Genomic DNA, 15,409 nt, shown 5'->3' with positions numbered 1-15,409 from the left:
CTAACTTAGCTATCTAGCTAGTCCTTGTTAGTTGAATATCAGTTTTAATTAACGCTATGCCTTAACAAGTGCGTGATGAATGTTAGCTGGTGATATAGCTAGGTAACTCTGCGTTTGTTTTTCTTAGCTCAAAGGATGGAAGTCAGAACAACAGTGGCAACATTGGGGATGAGAAGAGGAAGAAAAAACGTAAGTAATTTGGTTAACGTTATGTAAGCGGCACATAACCGTTGCTATTTCCCAAATTTAAACTAACATTATCCAATTTTATAAAAACAATAATAATAATGGCTCTATTCTTCTGCTAACAGTAGTGGCTTTATAACGCTGTATACCTGGGATAGACAGCCATATCTTGTTTTTCTATCTGTTCTCGCTGTTCGACTTCAGCTGCCGGCAAGATCGTGAAGTCTCGATATCAACAAGCTGCCGAAAAGAAGCCACTCTTGAAGGTTTGTCAACTTCTGGTGTCAAACTCCAGTTCTGTAGTCCCGCAGTGTCTGCTGGTCTTTTGGTTTCCTTTCAATCAATAGGCAGTTAAGGCCTTGGAAACAAGATGTGTGGAGCGTTTAAACAATCGATAACATTATTCCCAATCCGCATTGCTAGTAGGTGAGAGTTTTTCTTAGATAGGAACGCTGGTTACCCTCTGGTGTGCATTCGCATCTTAGACATCAGCCACTGAATCGAATGCAGGACTGAGGCCAGCGTCTCCGAAGCCGGGCAGCGCCCGAAAGCCGTGCGTCAGCACTCCGCCCCGGCGCTCTCTAGCCTGCCAGTCGCTTCTCAATCCTCTGGGTGAGTACGGTGTGCGTATTTCCCATTGATTATAACTCAAATAATGGATATTGGATGCTGACGTAGGCCCAGATATTTATAATAACTTAATAATTTTGCGATTATCCAAAATCTCGACCGTCTCTGAATTCTCTCTTGTCAAAACGGGAGCAGCGCAAGTGAACACCGTGTTCTGTTTCGTCAGCTTCGACCTCCAGTATTTTGGAGCCTTCGATATTGGGTGGAAACGTTCTTCAGTCGACGGTGTTGGACGGCCACTGCGTCCACCCGGAGTTTGACGTCTCGGTAATAGGTAAAGGTGAGCGACCTTCCTCACGGTGAGTTGCATCTGTACGTTGGCGGCAGAGAAGTGAAACTTTGACCGACTTGTGTTGCAGATAAGAGTCAGACCCAGCACACTGCGGAGTCGGGGAATGAGAAGGAGATCTTGGAGAATCAGGCCTTTTTGCTGGCGTACCTCACAGCCAAGGTGAAGATCGCAGCGTTTCCTGCCTATCTGGGGAAAGTCGCCATGCCTTTTGCTGTAAACTAAAGCTGTAAATTATGTGTAATGTAAAAGGTTTATCGGATTTTAAGCAGATGGACTTGCATCTTATGGTTGCATGTAAAAGCATTTATACAGCTGGATGGCCTGTATAAACGCAAAACGATCTCACAATGTTGCAGCCCAATTGTGGCAATGTTTTAACATTGACAAAACATTCTGGTAGCATTATGACCGCAGTTCATTTCAAGTGGGTATTGACTGAAGCAATGATGCATAGCTTGCTGAGGGGTAGAATGGGTGTGTCCTACCTGGGACTCAAACCTGCAACCTCTGGAACCGTACTGTCCTCTAGGGTCCTCTTCACACTCATTCCTGTGTTTGATCTGCACTTGGTTGTACGTCGCTCTGAATAAGAGCGGCTGCTAAATGCTTTGTAATGTAATGAGTTCAGAGCCACGTTCCTTCCCCAGATGGAGAGCAACACTCGTGAGCTGAGGTCGGAGGCGGAGTGGAGCTTGCTGGCGGTGATGGAGGAAGAGGAGAGGCTGAGGAAGAGCGTCTGTGAGAAGAGGCGACGGCACCTCCTGCTGGAGAAACACCGGCAGTTCGGGGAGCTGCTGGACCTGCAGGTCGGTCACCTGACCTGTCCTGTCGTTAGGCAACACTCGGGCTGAACACTGCTGTCCCATTGTGTCTGCTACACAACACTCAAGCTGAACACTCCTGTCCCATTGTGTCTGCTACACAACACTCGGGCTGAACACTCCTGTCCCATTGTGTCTGCTACACAACACTCAGGCTGAACACTCCTGTCCCATTGTGTCTGCTACACAACACTCAGGCTGAACACTCCTGTCCCATTGTGTCTGCTACACAACACTCAGGCTGAACACTCCTGTCCCATTGTGTCTGCTACACAACACTCAGGCTGAACACTGCTGTCCCATTGTGTCTGCTACACAACACTCGGACTAAACACTCCTGTCCCATTGTGTCTGCTACACAACACTCAGGCTGAATACTGCTGTCCCATTGTGTCTGCTACACAACACTCGGACTAAACACTCCTGTCCCATTGTGTCTGCTACACAACACTCAGGCTGAACACTCCAGTCCGCCCACCCCACCCCACACCTGCGGACTGAGCACTCCTGTCCCATTGTGTCTGCTACACAACACTCAGGCGGAACACTGCTCCCGTCCGCCCTCCCCACACCTGCGGACTGCGCGTGTTCGTGTGAAGGCCAGCGTGACTCAGGCCGCTGAAACCATACAGTTCATTAATTCAGCAGATTTGTGTTTGTGTCCACGTTGCGTCCCCCCTGCAGACGGTGGCCCTGGGGCCCGTCTCTGCGGCCTCCGGGCGCTTCACGGAGGAGTACCGCGCCTTCGCCACGGCGCTGGACACCACCCGCCACCAGCTGCCCGTCAGGAACTTCCACATCCCGGGAGACCGCCGCCACTTCCTGGGTCTGTGCCGCCATGTTGTGTTTTTTTTTTTTTCCCTCCACGCTCTGTGTGATGCTGACGCGGGTGATTATGGCGGTTGGGATGGGCGGGGGGGGAGGGGTGCTCCTCTAAGAGCCCGGGGTTTGGGGTGAGGGGGTGAACGAGCCTCCGTTAGTTTTGCATCCTTGCCTTGCCAGTAGCATCCGCCTGTGGGTTGTCGATCCTGTGGTTGAAAACGAATTGCTGGTTTATTGGGCTGCTGGGTTGAGCAGCCCTGCTGTGGTGATGGTGATGATGACGATGATGAAGCTGATCATGTTGTGTTGATGAGGCTGTCGATGGATGGAGATGACGGTGAGGATGAGGCTGATAATAATGATGAAGACGGTGCTGTCGTAGCTAACCTCTCTCTGCAGGCCAGGTGCATGAAGCTGATGATGATGATGATGATGATGATGAAGACGGTAGCTAACCTCTCCCTCCCTCCCTGCAGGCCTGGCGGAGGCGTCTCTGCGGGGGAGCGAGGCCCTGCTCCTGGGGGACGGTCTCAGGGCTCAGCCCGGGGGCCAGCGGGCCCTGGAGCTGCTGGAGGAGATGAAGAGGGACACCGTGGAGCTGGAGCAGCAGCTGTCCCGGTGGGCACGGGGGCTACAGGGCGGGGCTACGGGGAGGGGCACAGTGGGGAGCTGCAGGGTGGGGCTACGCGGGGGGAGCTACGGGGGGGAGCTACGGGGGGGAGCTACGGGGGGGAGCTACGGGGGGGAGCTACGGGGGGGAGCTACGGGGGGGAGCTACGGGGGGGAGCTACAGGGGGGGGGCTACAGGGCGGGGCTGTTCATATCTGTGTGGAGCAGCCTGGGTTGTCGGTCCTTCAAGCCTAACCCCATTAAACGGAGTGTTTGTATGTGTGTGTGTTCTGTATCATGTCCATATGAGGGAGTATTTAAAGGAACCCTCTGCCTCTCTCTCTCTCTGTCCCACAGGGACTTCTCTGACGTGCTGGAGCTGTCGTCTCTGGTCAGCAGGCAGACCGTGCAGGTCCAGCAGACTCTGGAGGAGCAGAGCATGGGAGCGTCTGTCACTCGAGCCCTCTACCTCCCAGAACCGTGACCCTCCTTACAGGACACCCCTCACCCCCCTCCTGGAGGAGCAGAGAATGGGGAAGGTCTGTCACTCGAGCCCTGTACCTCCCGGAACCCTGACCCTCCTTACAGGACACCCCTCACCCCCCTCCTGGAGGAGCAGAGCATGGGGAAGGTCTGTCACTCGAGCCCTGTACCTCCCGGAACCCCGACCCTCCTTACAGGACACCCCTGACTCTTGCCCTGTACCTCCCAAAACCCTGACCCCCCCCTCCTGGAGGAGGAGAGAATGGGGAAGGTCTGTCACTCGAGCCCTGTACCTCCCAGAACTGTGACCCTCCATACGGGACACCCCTGTGACTGTGCCTCCACTGCACTACGCTGTATATATTTGGCTTGTTTTTGTGAACATGACACAGGATAATATTTTCTAATAAATGCAACTTTGGCATATGCTTGTAATTTATCTAATCTGTAGTGAGTAACTGTTATATCCTATATTGCATCTTTTTTTTGTTTTGTTTTCTTCGTTCCTGTGGCTCAGACTCTGTGTGTAATCCTTTGTATTCGACTTCCAGTATGGTGGGTTTTACTGTGCGATAACATTTACCAACTGGAGTTGTTTTTGGTATAACATTCCGCTGTCAAATTGGGTAATGTAACCTCACTCACTGCCTTTAAAAACCAATCGTGCCCGGTTCAGTAATCAAAAGTTGTTTGGGCTGTTTCGGTGTTGTCCTGGCAACCACCAGAGGGTGCCAGAGACCCCTGATAGCAAAGCTGCTTCACCGCATGAAGTGGTGCTGTGGTCCGTGGAAAGCTATACAAACTATACATTTTATTTATACTGCACCTTTTATAAACCTATACACACACAAGTGTACCATAAAGCACTGCAGCCTGACCGATGGAGACATGCTGTTGGTCCGTGGTTAAATATTCAGATTGAGAGGACACCTCTAACAAGCTGTGTACGAGCTGAATAAAATATGATGCGATAAGAACGAGAAGCCCAGTGTGTGGGCTTTTGTGGTTTCCTTTCAATCATCTGCCAGTGCACAAGGTGTGTGGATTCTTTAGCCAATCAATGACTTGGATGAACAACCCAAAAATACACTGCGGCCCTCCAGGACTGGAGTTAAACCTGCAGACGCTGCGGCCCTCCAGGACTGGAGTTAAACCTGCAGACGCTGCGGCCCTCCAGGACTGGAGTTAAACCTGCAGACACTGCGGCCCCTCCAGGATGAGTTAAACCTGCAGACGCTGCGGCCCTCCAGGATGAGTTGAACCTGCAGACACTGCTGCCCCCTCCAGGACTGGAGTTAAACCTGCAGACACTGCTGCCCTCCAGGACTGGAGTTAAACCTGCAGACACTGCGGCCCTCCAGGACTGGAGTTAAACCTGCAGACACTGCGGCCCTCCAGGACTGGAGTTAAACCTGCAGACACTGCGGCCCTCCAGGACTGGAGTTAAACCTGCAGACACTGCGGCCCTCCAGGACTGGAGTTAAACCTGCAGACACTGCGGCCCTCCAGGACTGGAGTTAAACCTGCAGACACTGCTGCCCTCCAGGACTGGAGTTAAACCTGCAGACACTGCTGCCCTCCATTAGCGGTTAGTGAGCTGTTAGCGGTGAGCCATTAGTGGTTAGCGAGTGAACTGTTAGCGAGTGAGCTGTTAGCAGTGAGCCATTAGCGGCTACTGAGTGAGCTGTTAGCGGTTAGCCGTTAGCAGTTAGCGAGTGAACTGTTAGCAGGTGAGCCATTAGTGGTTAGCGAGTGAAATGTTAGCAGGTGAGCCATTAGTGGTTAGCCGTTAGCAGTTAGCAAGTGAACTGTTAGCAGGTGAGCCATTAGTGGTTAGCGAGTGAGCCGCGGAGGAGCAGTGACACAGGACACCTCCCCGGCGATCTGTGTCTAGGTGTGCGCCATCCACCTTTCCCCCCCCGCGGTGTGGCTTTCTGGGAACCCGACCCTGGCCCGTGCAAACAGTGCCGTGGCGGAGGTCAGCTCCCGCGTGTTTGGGCTCTTAGTAACACGCAGGGTCCAGTTACTGAGGGCTCCAGCCCGTCGAGGGGTTAGCACCCGTTAATGTTTAATGGCTGTTTGCTGGTCAGGGCCGTTTCCTGTTACCTGGGCGCTGCTGATGGTGCCGTTCAGCGACTTTCAGCCAGTCAAAGACAGAAAGAGCACTCTTCCCTGCTGAAACTAAACTGCTTCGTAAATGGCTGGTAGCTGGTTGACCAGTTCAGACCAGCTCCATACTCAGCACGGTTTGACCAGCTCAAGCTATGTTTTGAAACAGGTAGTTGCTGGTCATTTCAAGCTGGTCTCAGTTGGATTTTACTCCAGGGTTGTTTGTCATTTCTTGTGGGAAGGGTGTTTAGCCCTGAGTGTGTGTGTGTGTGTGTGTGTGTTGCCTAATGGTCCAGTTTTGTGTGTACAGATTAAGCCTAGTCCTAGACTACATTCATACAATTGAGATTCTCCATACAAAACTCAGTTTAGTTCCAGGACTAAGCTTAATCTATGTCTGTTAAATATTACTTAAGCTGAAAGTGCCAAGGGGTATAACCCTTTAAGGTCACAAATATGTGATTAGAATGTTCTTAAGTGAACATTGAGATGCTGATATAACAATCATTCCTGGTAATTGAAAGCAAATGGGTTTTCTGGACACATAAATTTAGTATTTTGAAAAAACATTCCTAAAAATGTAATCCGCAAAGGGTTAACCATGTAACCAGTCTGCAACACTCCATTAGTTATTTGGAATGTCATGTGGAGCCAAAATGGTAGCAGACATTACACATCCCATTAAGAAAAGGGAAACTGAGGGAAAGGGTAGTTTGGGGAAAAGTGTACTTACACTTACAGTGGTAGTTTGCTGAGGTAGGGGAGCAGATGTGGGAGGTATTGGGGGGGTGGGTATGGGGCAGTAATAATGCATGTCCCTTCAGCAGTCACCATAGCAACAGAATGCTTGGTCAAAGTGTTTCCAGGCAACGCGGCCGGAGCGAGCGAGCGAGGAAGAAAGGAGAGAGATCTGGGGTTCGGGAGATAGCGTTACAGGAGACCGAGTTCTCGTGATGACACCGTCTCTGCGCTGAGTGCCCTTTGTCTCTGCCTCCCCTGCACGGCGGGTATTTAGCGCTGTGGGCTCCCTCAGGACGGACCAGTCCAGGCGAGGGGAGCGATGGAGGCTCCTAAGGACCAGGAGGAGACGCGCTGTCCTTCGCCGGCGGTCCGCAAATAACAAACGACCCGAACCCTACAGACGGCAGCCATCTGTCCTTGTGTGCAGGCTTCTTGATTGCATGGTGAGACTGATTTTTTGGATGAAAAGTTTCTCTCATGTTTTGTTGTGTTTTCCTTTAGGGGTGCCACAGGGGTCAGTCTGTGTTCCGCTCTGAAAGCAAACAGGCCGAACAGCCGGCTTCAATGAACTTAAACTAGGTTGAATTAATGAGTATGTCATACACACACAAACCAGACCTGGGTCAAATAGGGAATTGTTTTGGATTAGAATACTTTTCTACTCCTTACCCAGCTGGTCTTGTGTATTGCGACCTATGAAACAAACCCCACCCAAAGCTGTAGGCTGCAGATGAGAGCACCGCTGTTGTGCCTTATGGTAAGGTACTTTACCTGAAATCGCATCAGAGAATATCTAGCCCTGCGAATGGACTGCGCGTTCAAACTGTTTAACCCTTTGGAGAGCGGGTCTTTTGGAATGTTTCTTCAAAATTCTAAATAAGTGTTCTAGAACTCTGTTGCCTCCAATTACCGGCAGTGACTGTTACATCAGCGTTAGAACGCTCAGTTGAGATCATTCTAAACACATATCTGTAACCTCAGACCTTAAAGGGTTAAGGAGATCTGGATAAGATCTTTCGTGTATAGGTATTGATAGCTGGGCACAATAAGAGCTAAGCCATCGATGGAGGTCTGTATGTGATCATTGAACATCGGCATCTGCTGGTGTGTGATGTGCGCCGCTGAACTAGGGAAAGGGACACAGCTTGTTTTCTTTTATACCGGTCGCTTATAGAGCTGGACCAGAATCTGGCCTGAAGTGAAGTGCGTGTTGTATGTTTATGTTTAAAAGCGTAGCTGGTGGCATTGTGAGCGCTGACATTGACTGATTAACTAGCAGCCTGTGTTGACAGGACCTGCCAACAGTCGCCTGTCCAAGCCGCTACTTGTCTGCACTGTCACCAGATCTGCGCGTGTTGAATGACCTTCTCTGTAGTTACTGCTTCTCCGATAAAACCTCGTTGCATGCGCATAGATACTTAATTCGGTAAGTCGATCTCGATAAGCGGATGCGAATGTAATTTTAATGTAATGTTCACTCACTCGCAGGTCTGTCAGAACTGCAGTTCATATAACTCCAGTGAATTCATTATGCTCTGACAGAGTAAGTCGGTCTGGATAAGACATGACATTACATTAGCTATTTAGCCATTTACAATTGATTGGTCAGTGCAGGGGCCATTCCCCCCCGAGAACAGTACAGGGTTAAGGGCCTTGCTGAAGGGCACAACAGCTGCACTGATCTTATTGTGGCTGCACTGGAGCTTAAACCACCAACCTTCCAGGTCCCAGTTAAGCACCTTGGCCCAAGTGGTGTCAAACTCCATTCCTGGAGGACCGCAGTGTCTGCTGATTTTTGATACATTTCAAAGTCTTTCATTGGCTACAGAGTCCACACGCCTTGTTCTCAAGGCCTTAATCGGCTGCTGATTGAAAGGAAACCACAAATACCAGCAGTCACTGTGGCTGTCCAGGACTGGAGTTTGACGCCCGTTGCCTGAGCCACTAGGGGTTTCTGCTAAATGAAGACAATGCGACACAGTGTCTTTAACTCCCCATGCCATACATATGGGTGGCCTGTAGTGTAGTGGTTAAGGTAAATGACTGCGACACGCAAGGTCGGTGGTTCTAATCCCGGTGTAGCACAGCCGTTGGGCCCTTGAGCAAGGCCCTTAACCCTGCATTGCTCCAGGGGAGGATTGCCTCCTGCTTAGTCTAATCAACTGTATGTCCCTCTGGATAAGAGCGTCTGCCAAATGCCAATAATGTGATGTAATGTAATGTAATGTAATGTAATGTAATACCCTCTGGTTCCAGTAGATGGAGGAGCCTGAGAGAAAGCGCCCCATTATTGCAGGCCGAGAGAGGGGTAAGTCTCGCCTGGGCCCCGATGGCTGAGGACAGTGTTCATGGAAGTGTTTCCAAAAGCGCATCTTGGCATTAAATATGCAGATTTACTCAATATTATTGGCTTACTAAGAGGATTATTCAGGCAGAGAACAACATTGCCCAAAATCCATCACACCCTCTTCCGCCTGCTTGTAGTTCTGGCTCGGGTAAAATAACTACTGATGGTTAGTCACACCTCTATCACTTGAGGGTTAGGTAGCTAGTCACACGTATAGTAAAGATGTTTGTCACACGGGGAGAGAAAACTGTTAGTCACGTTTACAGGCAAGCCAGTGTTCACACGTACAGGGCTCGTTATTAGTCATTTCCTGTCTGCTGGTTTCTTTTGTGGGGGTCGATGACTTTCACTCAGGTCGGGTGGGCTACTGAGGTTAGCATGTAGTGCACAAAATGAATGTGATTTTCAAGGTGATTGAAAGCCATATGATGCTACATTTACAGAGACAGAAAAACAGAGAAGAAGGGAGAGAGAGAGCAAGCTTGCAGGAAACCATGTCAAAGGCATTAGATAGATTGATTCATATCAGTTTCTGTGTGTGTGTGTGTGTGTGCACGTGTGTGTGTGTGTATGTGTTTGCATGTGCGTGTGTGTGTATGTGTGTGTGTACGTGTTTATGTGTGTGTGTGTGTGTGTGTGTGTGTGTGTGTGTGTGTGTGTGTGTGCATGTGTATGTGTATGTGTGTGTGTGCATGTGTATGTGTGTGTATGTGTGTGCGTGTGTGCATGTGTGTGTGTATGTGTTTGCATGTGCGTGTGTGTGTATGTGTGTGTGTACGTGTTTATGTGTGTGTGTGTGTGTGTGTGTGTGTGTGCATGTGTATGTGTGTGTGTATGTGTGTGTGTGCATGTGTATGTGTGTGTGTGTGTATGTGTGTGCGTGTGTGCATGTGTGTGTGTATGTGTTTGCATGTGTTTGTGAATATGTGTGTGTGCGCATGCATGCGTGCGTGCGTGTGTGTTTGTGTTTCCAGGACCTGGACCTGGTCGTTATGGCCTCCCACCAACCATTGGTTACGTCGGCCATGACTTCACCAAGCCCACCAGCCCCGCCTACTCCTTCCACCACAGGATGAGCAGCAAGCGTGAGTAACTGTCTGTACTTAGTACTCACATGCTTACACCAGGGCAACTGTCTGTATCTGCACTTAGTACTGACATACGCCAGGGCAACTGTCTGTGTCTGCACTTAGTACTGACATATGCCAGGGCAACTGTCTGTGTCTGTACATAGTACTCACATGCTTACACCAGGGCAACTGTCTGTATCTGCACTTAGTACTGACATACGCCAGGGCAACTGTCTGTGTCTGTACATAGTACTCACATACTCACACCAGGGCAACTGTCTGTGTCTGTACTTAGTACTCACACAAGGGCAACTGTTCTTAGTACTCCCACACTAACACGAGGGCAACTGTCTGTGTCTGTACTTAGTACTGCCATACTGTAAGTAGCACTGAAATACTCACAGTGCACTGAAATACTCGATGCTCACACAAGGCTTTCTGGGGGGAAGGGAAGTAAATGATTTTTTTAACTGCTCCCTGAAGTGCCTTTCCTATCACATATTAACTTGGAATGGGCAATGTGTGACAAGGATAGCTAAGCTAATGAAGGTTATACAACTACCCTCTTAAATAAGACAAGATTTTTCTCAGCCTTTGAGCATTGTGGTGTATGTAACGACACACTCAAACCACTGGAGGGAGCCAGTAGACGATTACCATAACCTTAATGTAAGATATACTGTACATTTATTGACAAATACCCCACTCCAGTCGCATGCATCACAGTCAATTTACAGTCATGGAAACTAGTTTATAAAATAGTAGAGATACGCAGGCTCTCCTGAGGTTTTGTTTTCTCTATAAACCCAGCAGCCGGATTAGAGCAGACGTGCGTTCAAGACAGCGAACGTTCACAGTTCACAGTATTTGCAGCAAACAGTTACTGTTGAACGATTTTAAACATTCCATTTAGTTCACCTCCAACGCATACACATGGGTGCGACTTAGATTTAATAATGGCAGCTAGCTGATTCGTTGCTTATGTGGGATTTATTTTTTAAGGTAAGAACAAAAATTACATTGACTAAAGTGTATTATATCAGCCAAATAATTGTCAACTTGGGTTCCCTCCGCGTCTTACCCGTCGACAGACATTTCTGTTCGCTGCGCACTACTTTTTTTAAATCGTTAGCTAACTCGTGGAAAACAGAAAAAAGTTTGAATATGTTCGCGAACGTTAGCTAATGTTTGCGATGTTGAACGCACCTCAGGTGAGGTGAGTGTAACTGTGCACTGTGTTCACCCTCATGAATTGATAAATGAAGCTCTGCGTGGAAACGATCGCTCCAGCGCTGGGGCCCCTGGTTCAGGATAATCCAGACCAGTATCAGTTTGCACGCGCTAATGAAAACTGGTGCTGAGGGGGTGTGTTCAGTGATGATCCTCGGTTGCCTGGGTCACGCAGTGCGATGCTGTTGTGTTGCCTGGATCGCGCAGTGCGATGCTGCTGTGTTGCCTGGGTCGCGCAGTGCGATGCTGCTGTGTTGCCTGGGTCGCGCAGTGCGATGCTGCTGTGTTGCCTGGGTTACGCAGTGTGATGATGCTGTGTTGCCTGGGTTACGCAGTGTACTCGGAGGACTCCAGCCCTGGACCGCGGTACTACGTCGATGCGAAGCTGACTCGCTTCGGACGGGACGGCACCCCGTCCTACTCCATCGGGGGCAGAATGAGGAGCTCATGTGAGTTGATTTAAAGGGACCTCGTTTAGGAGTTCACTTTGGCATTTTGTTAAACACATGGTAAAGTTGTCATAAATACACTCACTGAGCACATAGCACTGTTGAAATGTGTGGTTATTTGCATTACTGTCAGTAATATACACGCAGTGTGTATATTATTTACATATTAATTAATCACACTCTTGTGTGACACAACCTTTCAGGGTTCCTCTCAGTTTTCCCACTTTCAGGAAATCCTTTTCCACAGGACATTTTCCATGACTTACCTGTGAAACATGCACAGAGGTGGTGGTGGTGGTGGCCCGGGGGGGGGGCAATCTGCCTTAAAATGTCGAAACCTCGTGCTGCCCTGTGATCTCAGCAGCTAACAAAAAAATATAGAAGCAGAAGAAAAACTAAACTACAGTGTAGCGTACAACTTTCCAGGACCTCACAAATATCTTCCGGACATTTTTGTCAATTTCCTCATTTTCCAGGTGTTTTCCATGACTGAAAAATAAGTTTATACATTTCCAGGTTTTCCAGGATGAGTGGGAACCCCGCCTTTGTCAGTATAGCTCGTTCCTGACCTGTCTTTCCATGGGATTTATGATGTCTGGTTATATTAAACCATAACTCCAGAATTATGTGGTTTTGACAAAAAATGAGTTATAATTATGTTGCTTGTAGGGCAAGTTGATGGGATTTTTATATACGTTCAGAGTACACACATCTGTGAAGAACTGCCCTGCATTTCAGTTTTGCTGTGTTAGGATGTGAAAGCTTTGAAGCTCAATATGTCAACACTGTAGATTCCAAGGCCACAAACTGCAGAAACATGTCAGTTGTCCCCTATGGACATTGATTGTCAGGTTTAATGTTGTCCACAGTTGAGAAGATGGCTTACGATGGTGAGTTCCCTGTCATATATGAAAACCATTGTGCAGATGGTCAGCGTCTCTGCCAAGAGTTCATATTATTCAGGCAAAAAAGAAAAGAAAATAAAACAATGGCAACAGTTTATTTTCAACATGAAACGGTCAGTTGAAATTTCAGTTGGTTCAGTCAGTTTTTTATTTTTCTAAAGGGACTGGTTTTTTTTTTTAAGGCCTGTTCTTGAAGTGCCTTTTGAACTGCTTGTCAGTGACACTGAACAATGGCAGTAGATGCGGAGGTAAGTGTTTGTGACAGGGCTAGCCTGCCCCATCTGGTGTCAGCTGCCCCAACTGAATTTCAAAAACAACAGAAAGCAGACTGGGGGGAAAAAAAAAAAACCCAGAAGTTACCTTAATCTTTTGAAAACGTCAGCAACAATGAGGGCCCAGGATTGAGGTCTGGTTTCAGCTGAGCTCCGAAAAGGCTTTGTTCTTCCTGGGTACATTGTTTTCCCCCAGTTGAGGCAACTCAACATATTTTATATATGTGCTGAACTCATGTATAAGTCATTAAATTAAAACTTATGCCATTAAAAATAAAGTTGGGCAGGGAATTCTTTTAAAAAAACAGTACAGTAACCCAGGACCTGAGGGAATTTCAGGAGTAAAATTGGAAGCAAACTGGATAAACCTGCTTTCTCAGTCAATGTCCCCACATATTGGTCAGGACTCAGACTGTTTGTGTCTTAAATATTGATAACTCTCGCCTGGTTCCTCCTGAGGCTTCCTCCCTTTGGGGAGATTTCTCTCGCCAGCGTTTGGGTTGCTCTCCTCCCCACTGGGGAGTTTTAACCTGGCTTCATTTTTGGGGGGTCCAGGTGGGTTTTGGGGGGGGTTCAGTTTCTGCCCAGTTTTCATTCCGTTTCCCTGTGAAGTGTCTTTGCGACAGTTCTCTGTAGAAACCGCCGTAGAAGATAAATTGAACTGTCAGACAAACGTTCAAGCCTAGGCCTGTAGCGTACATGACCTGGGCCCGCTGTAGCCACAATAAGATCCGCACAGCCATTGGACTCTTGAGCATGGCCCTTAAACCCTGCATTGCTCCAGGGGAGGATTGTCTCCTGCTTAGTCTAATCAACTGTACGTCGCTCTAGATAAGAGCGTCTGCCAAATGCCAGTAATGTAATGTAGTGTAATATAATGTAATGTAGTGTAATGTAGTGTAATATAATGTAATGTAGTGTAATATAATGTAATGTAATGTAGTGTAATATAATGTAATGTAGTGTAATATAATGTAATATAATGTAATGTAATGTAGTGTAATATAATGTAGTGTAATGTAGTGTAATGTAATATAATGTAGTGTAGTGTAATGCAGTGTAATGTAATGTAATGTAATGTAGTGTAATGTAGTGTAATGTAGTGTAATATAATGTAATGTAGTGTAATATAATATAATATAATGTAATGTAATGTAATGTAATGTAATGTAATGTAATGTAGTGTAATGTAATGTAATGTAATGTAGTGTAATGTAATGTAATGTAGTGTAATGTAATGTAATGTAATGTAGTGTAATGTAGTGTAACAGATAACAGTGGGATAGCAGGGCCCCGGGTGTCGGGCAGTCACAAACCCCTCTGTGTCCCTCTCCACAGCTGGGGTCTTCCAGACCCCGGGACCCGGCGCCTACAGTCCCGAAGCGGCCCCTCCTCTCAACGGCCACCGCAGACCCCCGTGCTACACCATGGGCTCCCGCACCAGCTACCGGTCCACGGACGCGGTGCCGTCCCCGAACAAGTACACGCTGCCGGCCCTGCTGGGGCCCCACGCGCCCACCAAGCCCTCCAGCGCCAGCTACAGCCTGTCGGCCCGCCGGGGCCCGGGCGGCTCGTCCGAGGACCGGGCCATGACCCCGGGGCCCGGCCGCTACAACAGCACGGACCCCAACGTGTACCTGCCCCGCAGGCCCGCCTTCTCCATCCTGGGCCGCTTCACGGTGCCCAGCGACGCCACGCGCAAGCCGGGCCCAGGCACGCACGACGCCGAGAAGGTGGTGGCCCACCAGCGCCGCCCGCCGGCCTTCTCCCTGGGCATCCGCCACTCCGAGTTCGTCACGCCGCTGGTGGTGGACGTGCCCGACCGGGGGTGAGGGAGGGGGCGCGCCACGTCTCCCCCCGGGGCCCCACGAGCCTGCCGGTGCCGGGCTCTCTGCCCGGAGCCCCGCGGCTAACGTGGGGCTGCCCGGAGACTGGCGGCTAACGTGGGGCTGCCCGGAGCCTGGCGGCTAACGTGGGGCTGCCCGGAGACTGGCGGCTAACGTGGGGCTGCCCGGAGCCCGGCTCTCTGCCCGGAGCCTGGCGGCTAACGTGGGGCTGCCCGGAGCCCGGCTCTCTGCCCGGAGCCTGGCAGCTAACGTGGGGCTGGGACCTGCAAGGGTGTGTGGTCCAGGTTCAAGTCCCCGGTGTAGCCACGATAAGATCCGCACAGCTGCTGCAGCCCTTGAGCCAGGCCCTTAACCCCACATTGCTCCAGGGGCGATTGGCCCCCTGCTTAGTCTCTTCAACTGTAAGTCCCTTTGGATAAAAGCATCAGCTAATTTATTGGATAAAAGCATCAGCTAACTATTAGAAAATACTCGGTTGTGTGAAGTTTTTAGTTTTGGGCAAGGTAGTATGCTGCTTAGGGAACTGGGTTTACAACTATAACGGGCGGCTCATAGTCCAGCAACAGTGTCGCTTGACTGGAATCACAGAACCTTCA

At 49.4% G+C, this 15,409-nt stretch overlaps 2 protein-coding genes across 2 annotated transcripts in view; both read left to right on the top strand.

The window, feature by feature from the left end:
* haus8 (HAUS augmin like complex subunit 8) overlaps positions 1 to 4,267 on the top strand; it is a 4,536-nt gene extending 269 nt beyond the window's left edge. The window contains exons 2-10 of the mRNA XM_061243251.1: positions 128 to 189; positions 391 to 452; positions 672 to 798; positions 983 to 1,096; positions 1,176 to 1,267; positions 1,756 to 1,914; positions 2,614 to 2,755; positions 3,228 to 3,369; positions 3,718 to 4,267. Coding sequence (XP_061099235.1) covers positions 128 to 189; positions 391 to 452; positions 672 to 798; positions 983 to 1,096; positions 1,176 to 1,267; positions 1,756 to 1,914; positions 2,614 to 2,755; positions 3,228 to 3,369; positions 3,718 to 3,844 — 1,027 coding nt within the window. The 3' untranslated portion in view covers positions 3,845 to 4,267. The remainder of the gene's footprint in view (positions 1 to 127; positions 190 to 390; positions 453 to 671; positions 799 to 982; positions 1,097 to 1,175; positions 1,268 to 1,755; positions 1,915 to 2,613; positions 2,756 to 3,227; positions 3,370 to 3,717) is intronic.
* Positions 4,268 to 8,952: 4,685 nt separating this feature from the next.
* odf3l2a (outer dense fiber of sperm tails 3-like 2a) lies at positions 8,953 to 14,798 on the top strand. Its single transcript, XM_061242781.1, has 4 exons — positions 8,953 to 9,001; positions 10,015 to 10,125; positions 11,676 to 11,789; positions 14,305 to 14,798. Exons 1-4 carry the CDS (start codon positions 8,953 to 8,955, stop codon positions 14,796 to 14,798), a joined length of 768 nt encoding a protein of 255 aa, XP_061098765.1.
* Positions 14,799 to 15,409: the final 611 nt, after the last annotated feature.

The sequence above is a fragment of the Conger conger genome, chromosome 5 (assembly GCF_963514075.1).
Source record: "Conger conger chromosome 5, fConCon1.1, whole genome shotgun sequence".
Classification (NCBI taxonomy): Eukaryota; Metazoa; Chordata; class Actinopteri; order Anguilliformes; family Congridae; genus Conger; species Conger conger.
Note: the sequence above shows the minus strand (reverse complement) of the source record. Positions and strands in the feature narration are given on the sequence as shown.

Bases quoted from the DNA above. Each gene is read 5' to 3' on its own strand.
- odf3l2a (XM_061242781.1), top strand. From the start codon at position 8,953: ATGGAGGAGCCTGAGAGAAAGCGCCCCATTATTGCAGGCCGAGAGAGG. The intron at 9,002-10,014 runs GTAAGTCTCGCC...TTGTGTTTCCAG, and splicing joins TATTGCAGGCCGAGAGAGGG to GACCTGGACCTGGTCGTTAT. The intron at 11,790-14,304 runs GTGAGTTGATTT...CCCTCTCCACAG, and splicing joins GGGCAGAATGAGGAGCTCAT to CTGGGGTCTTCCAGACCCCG.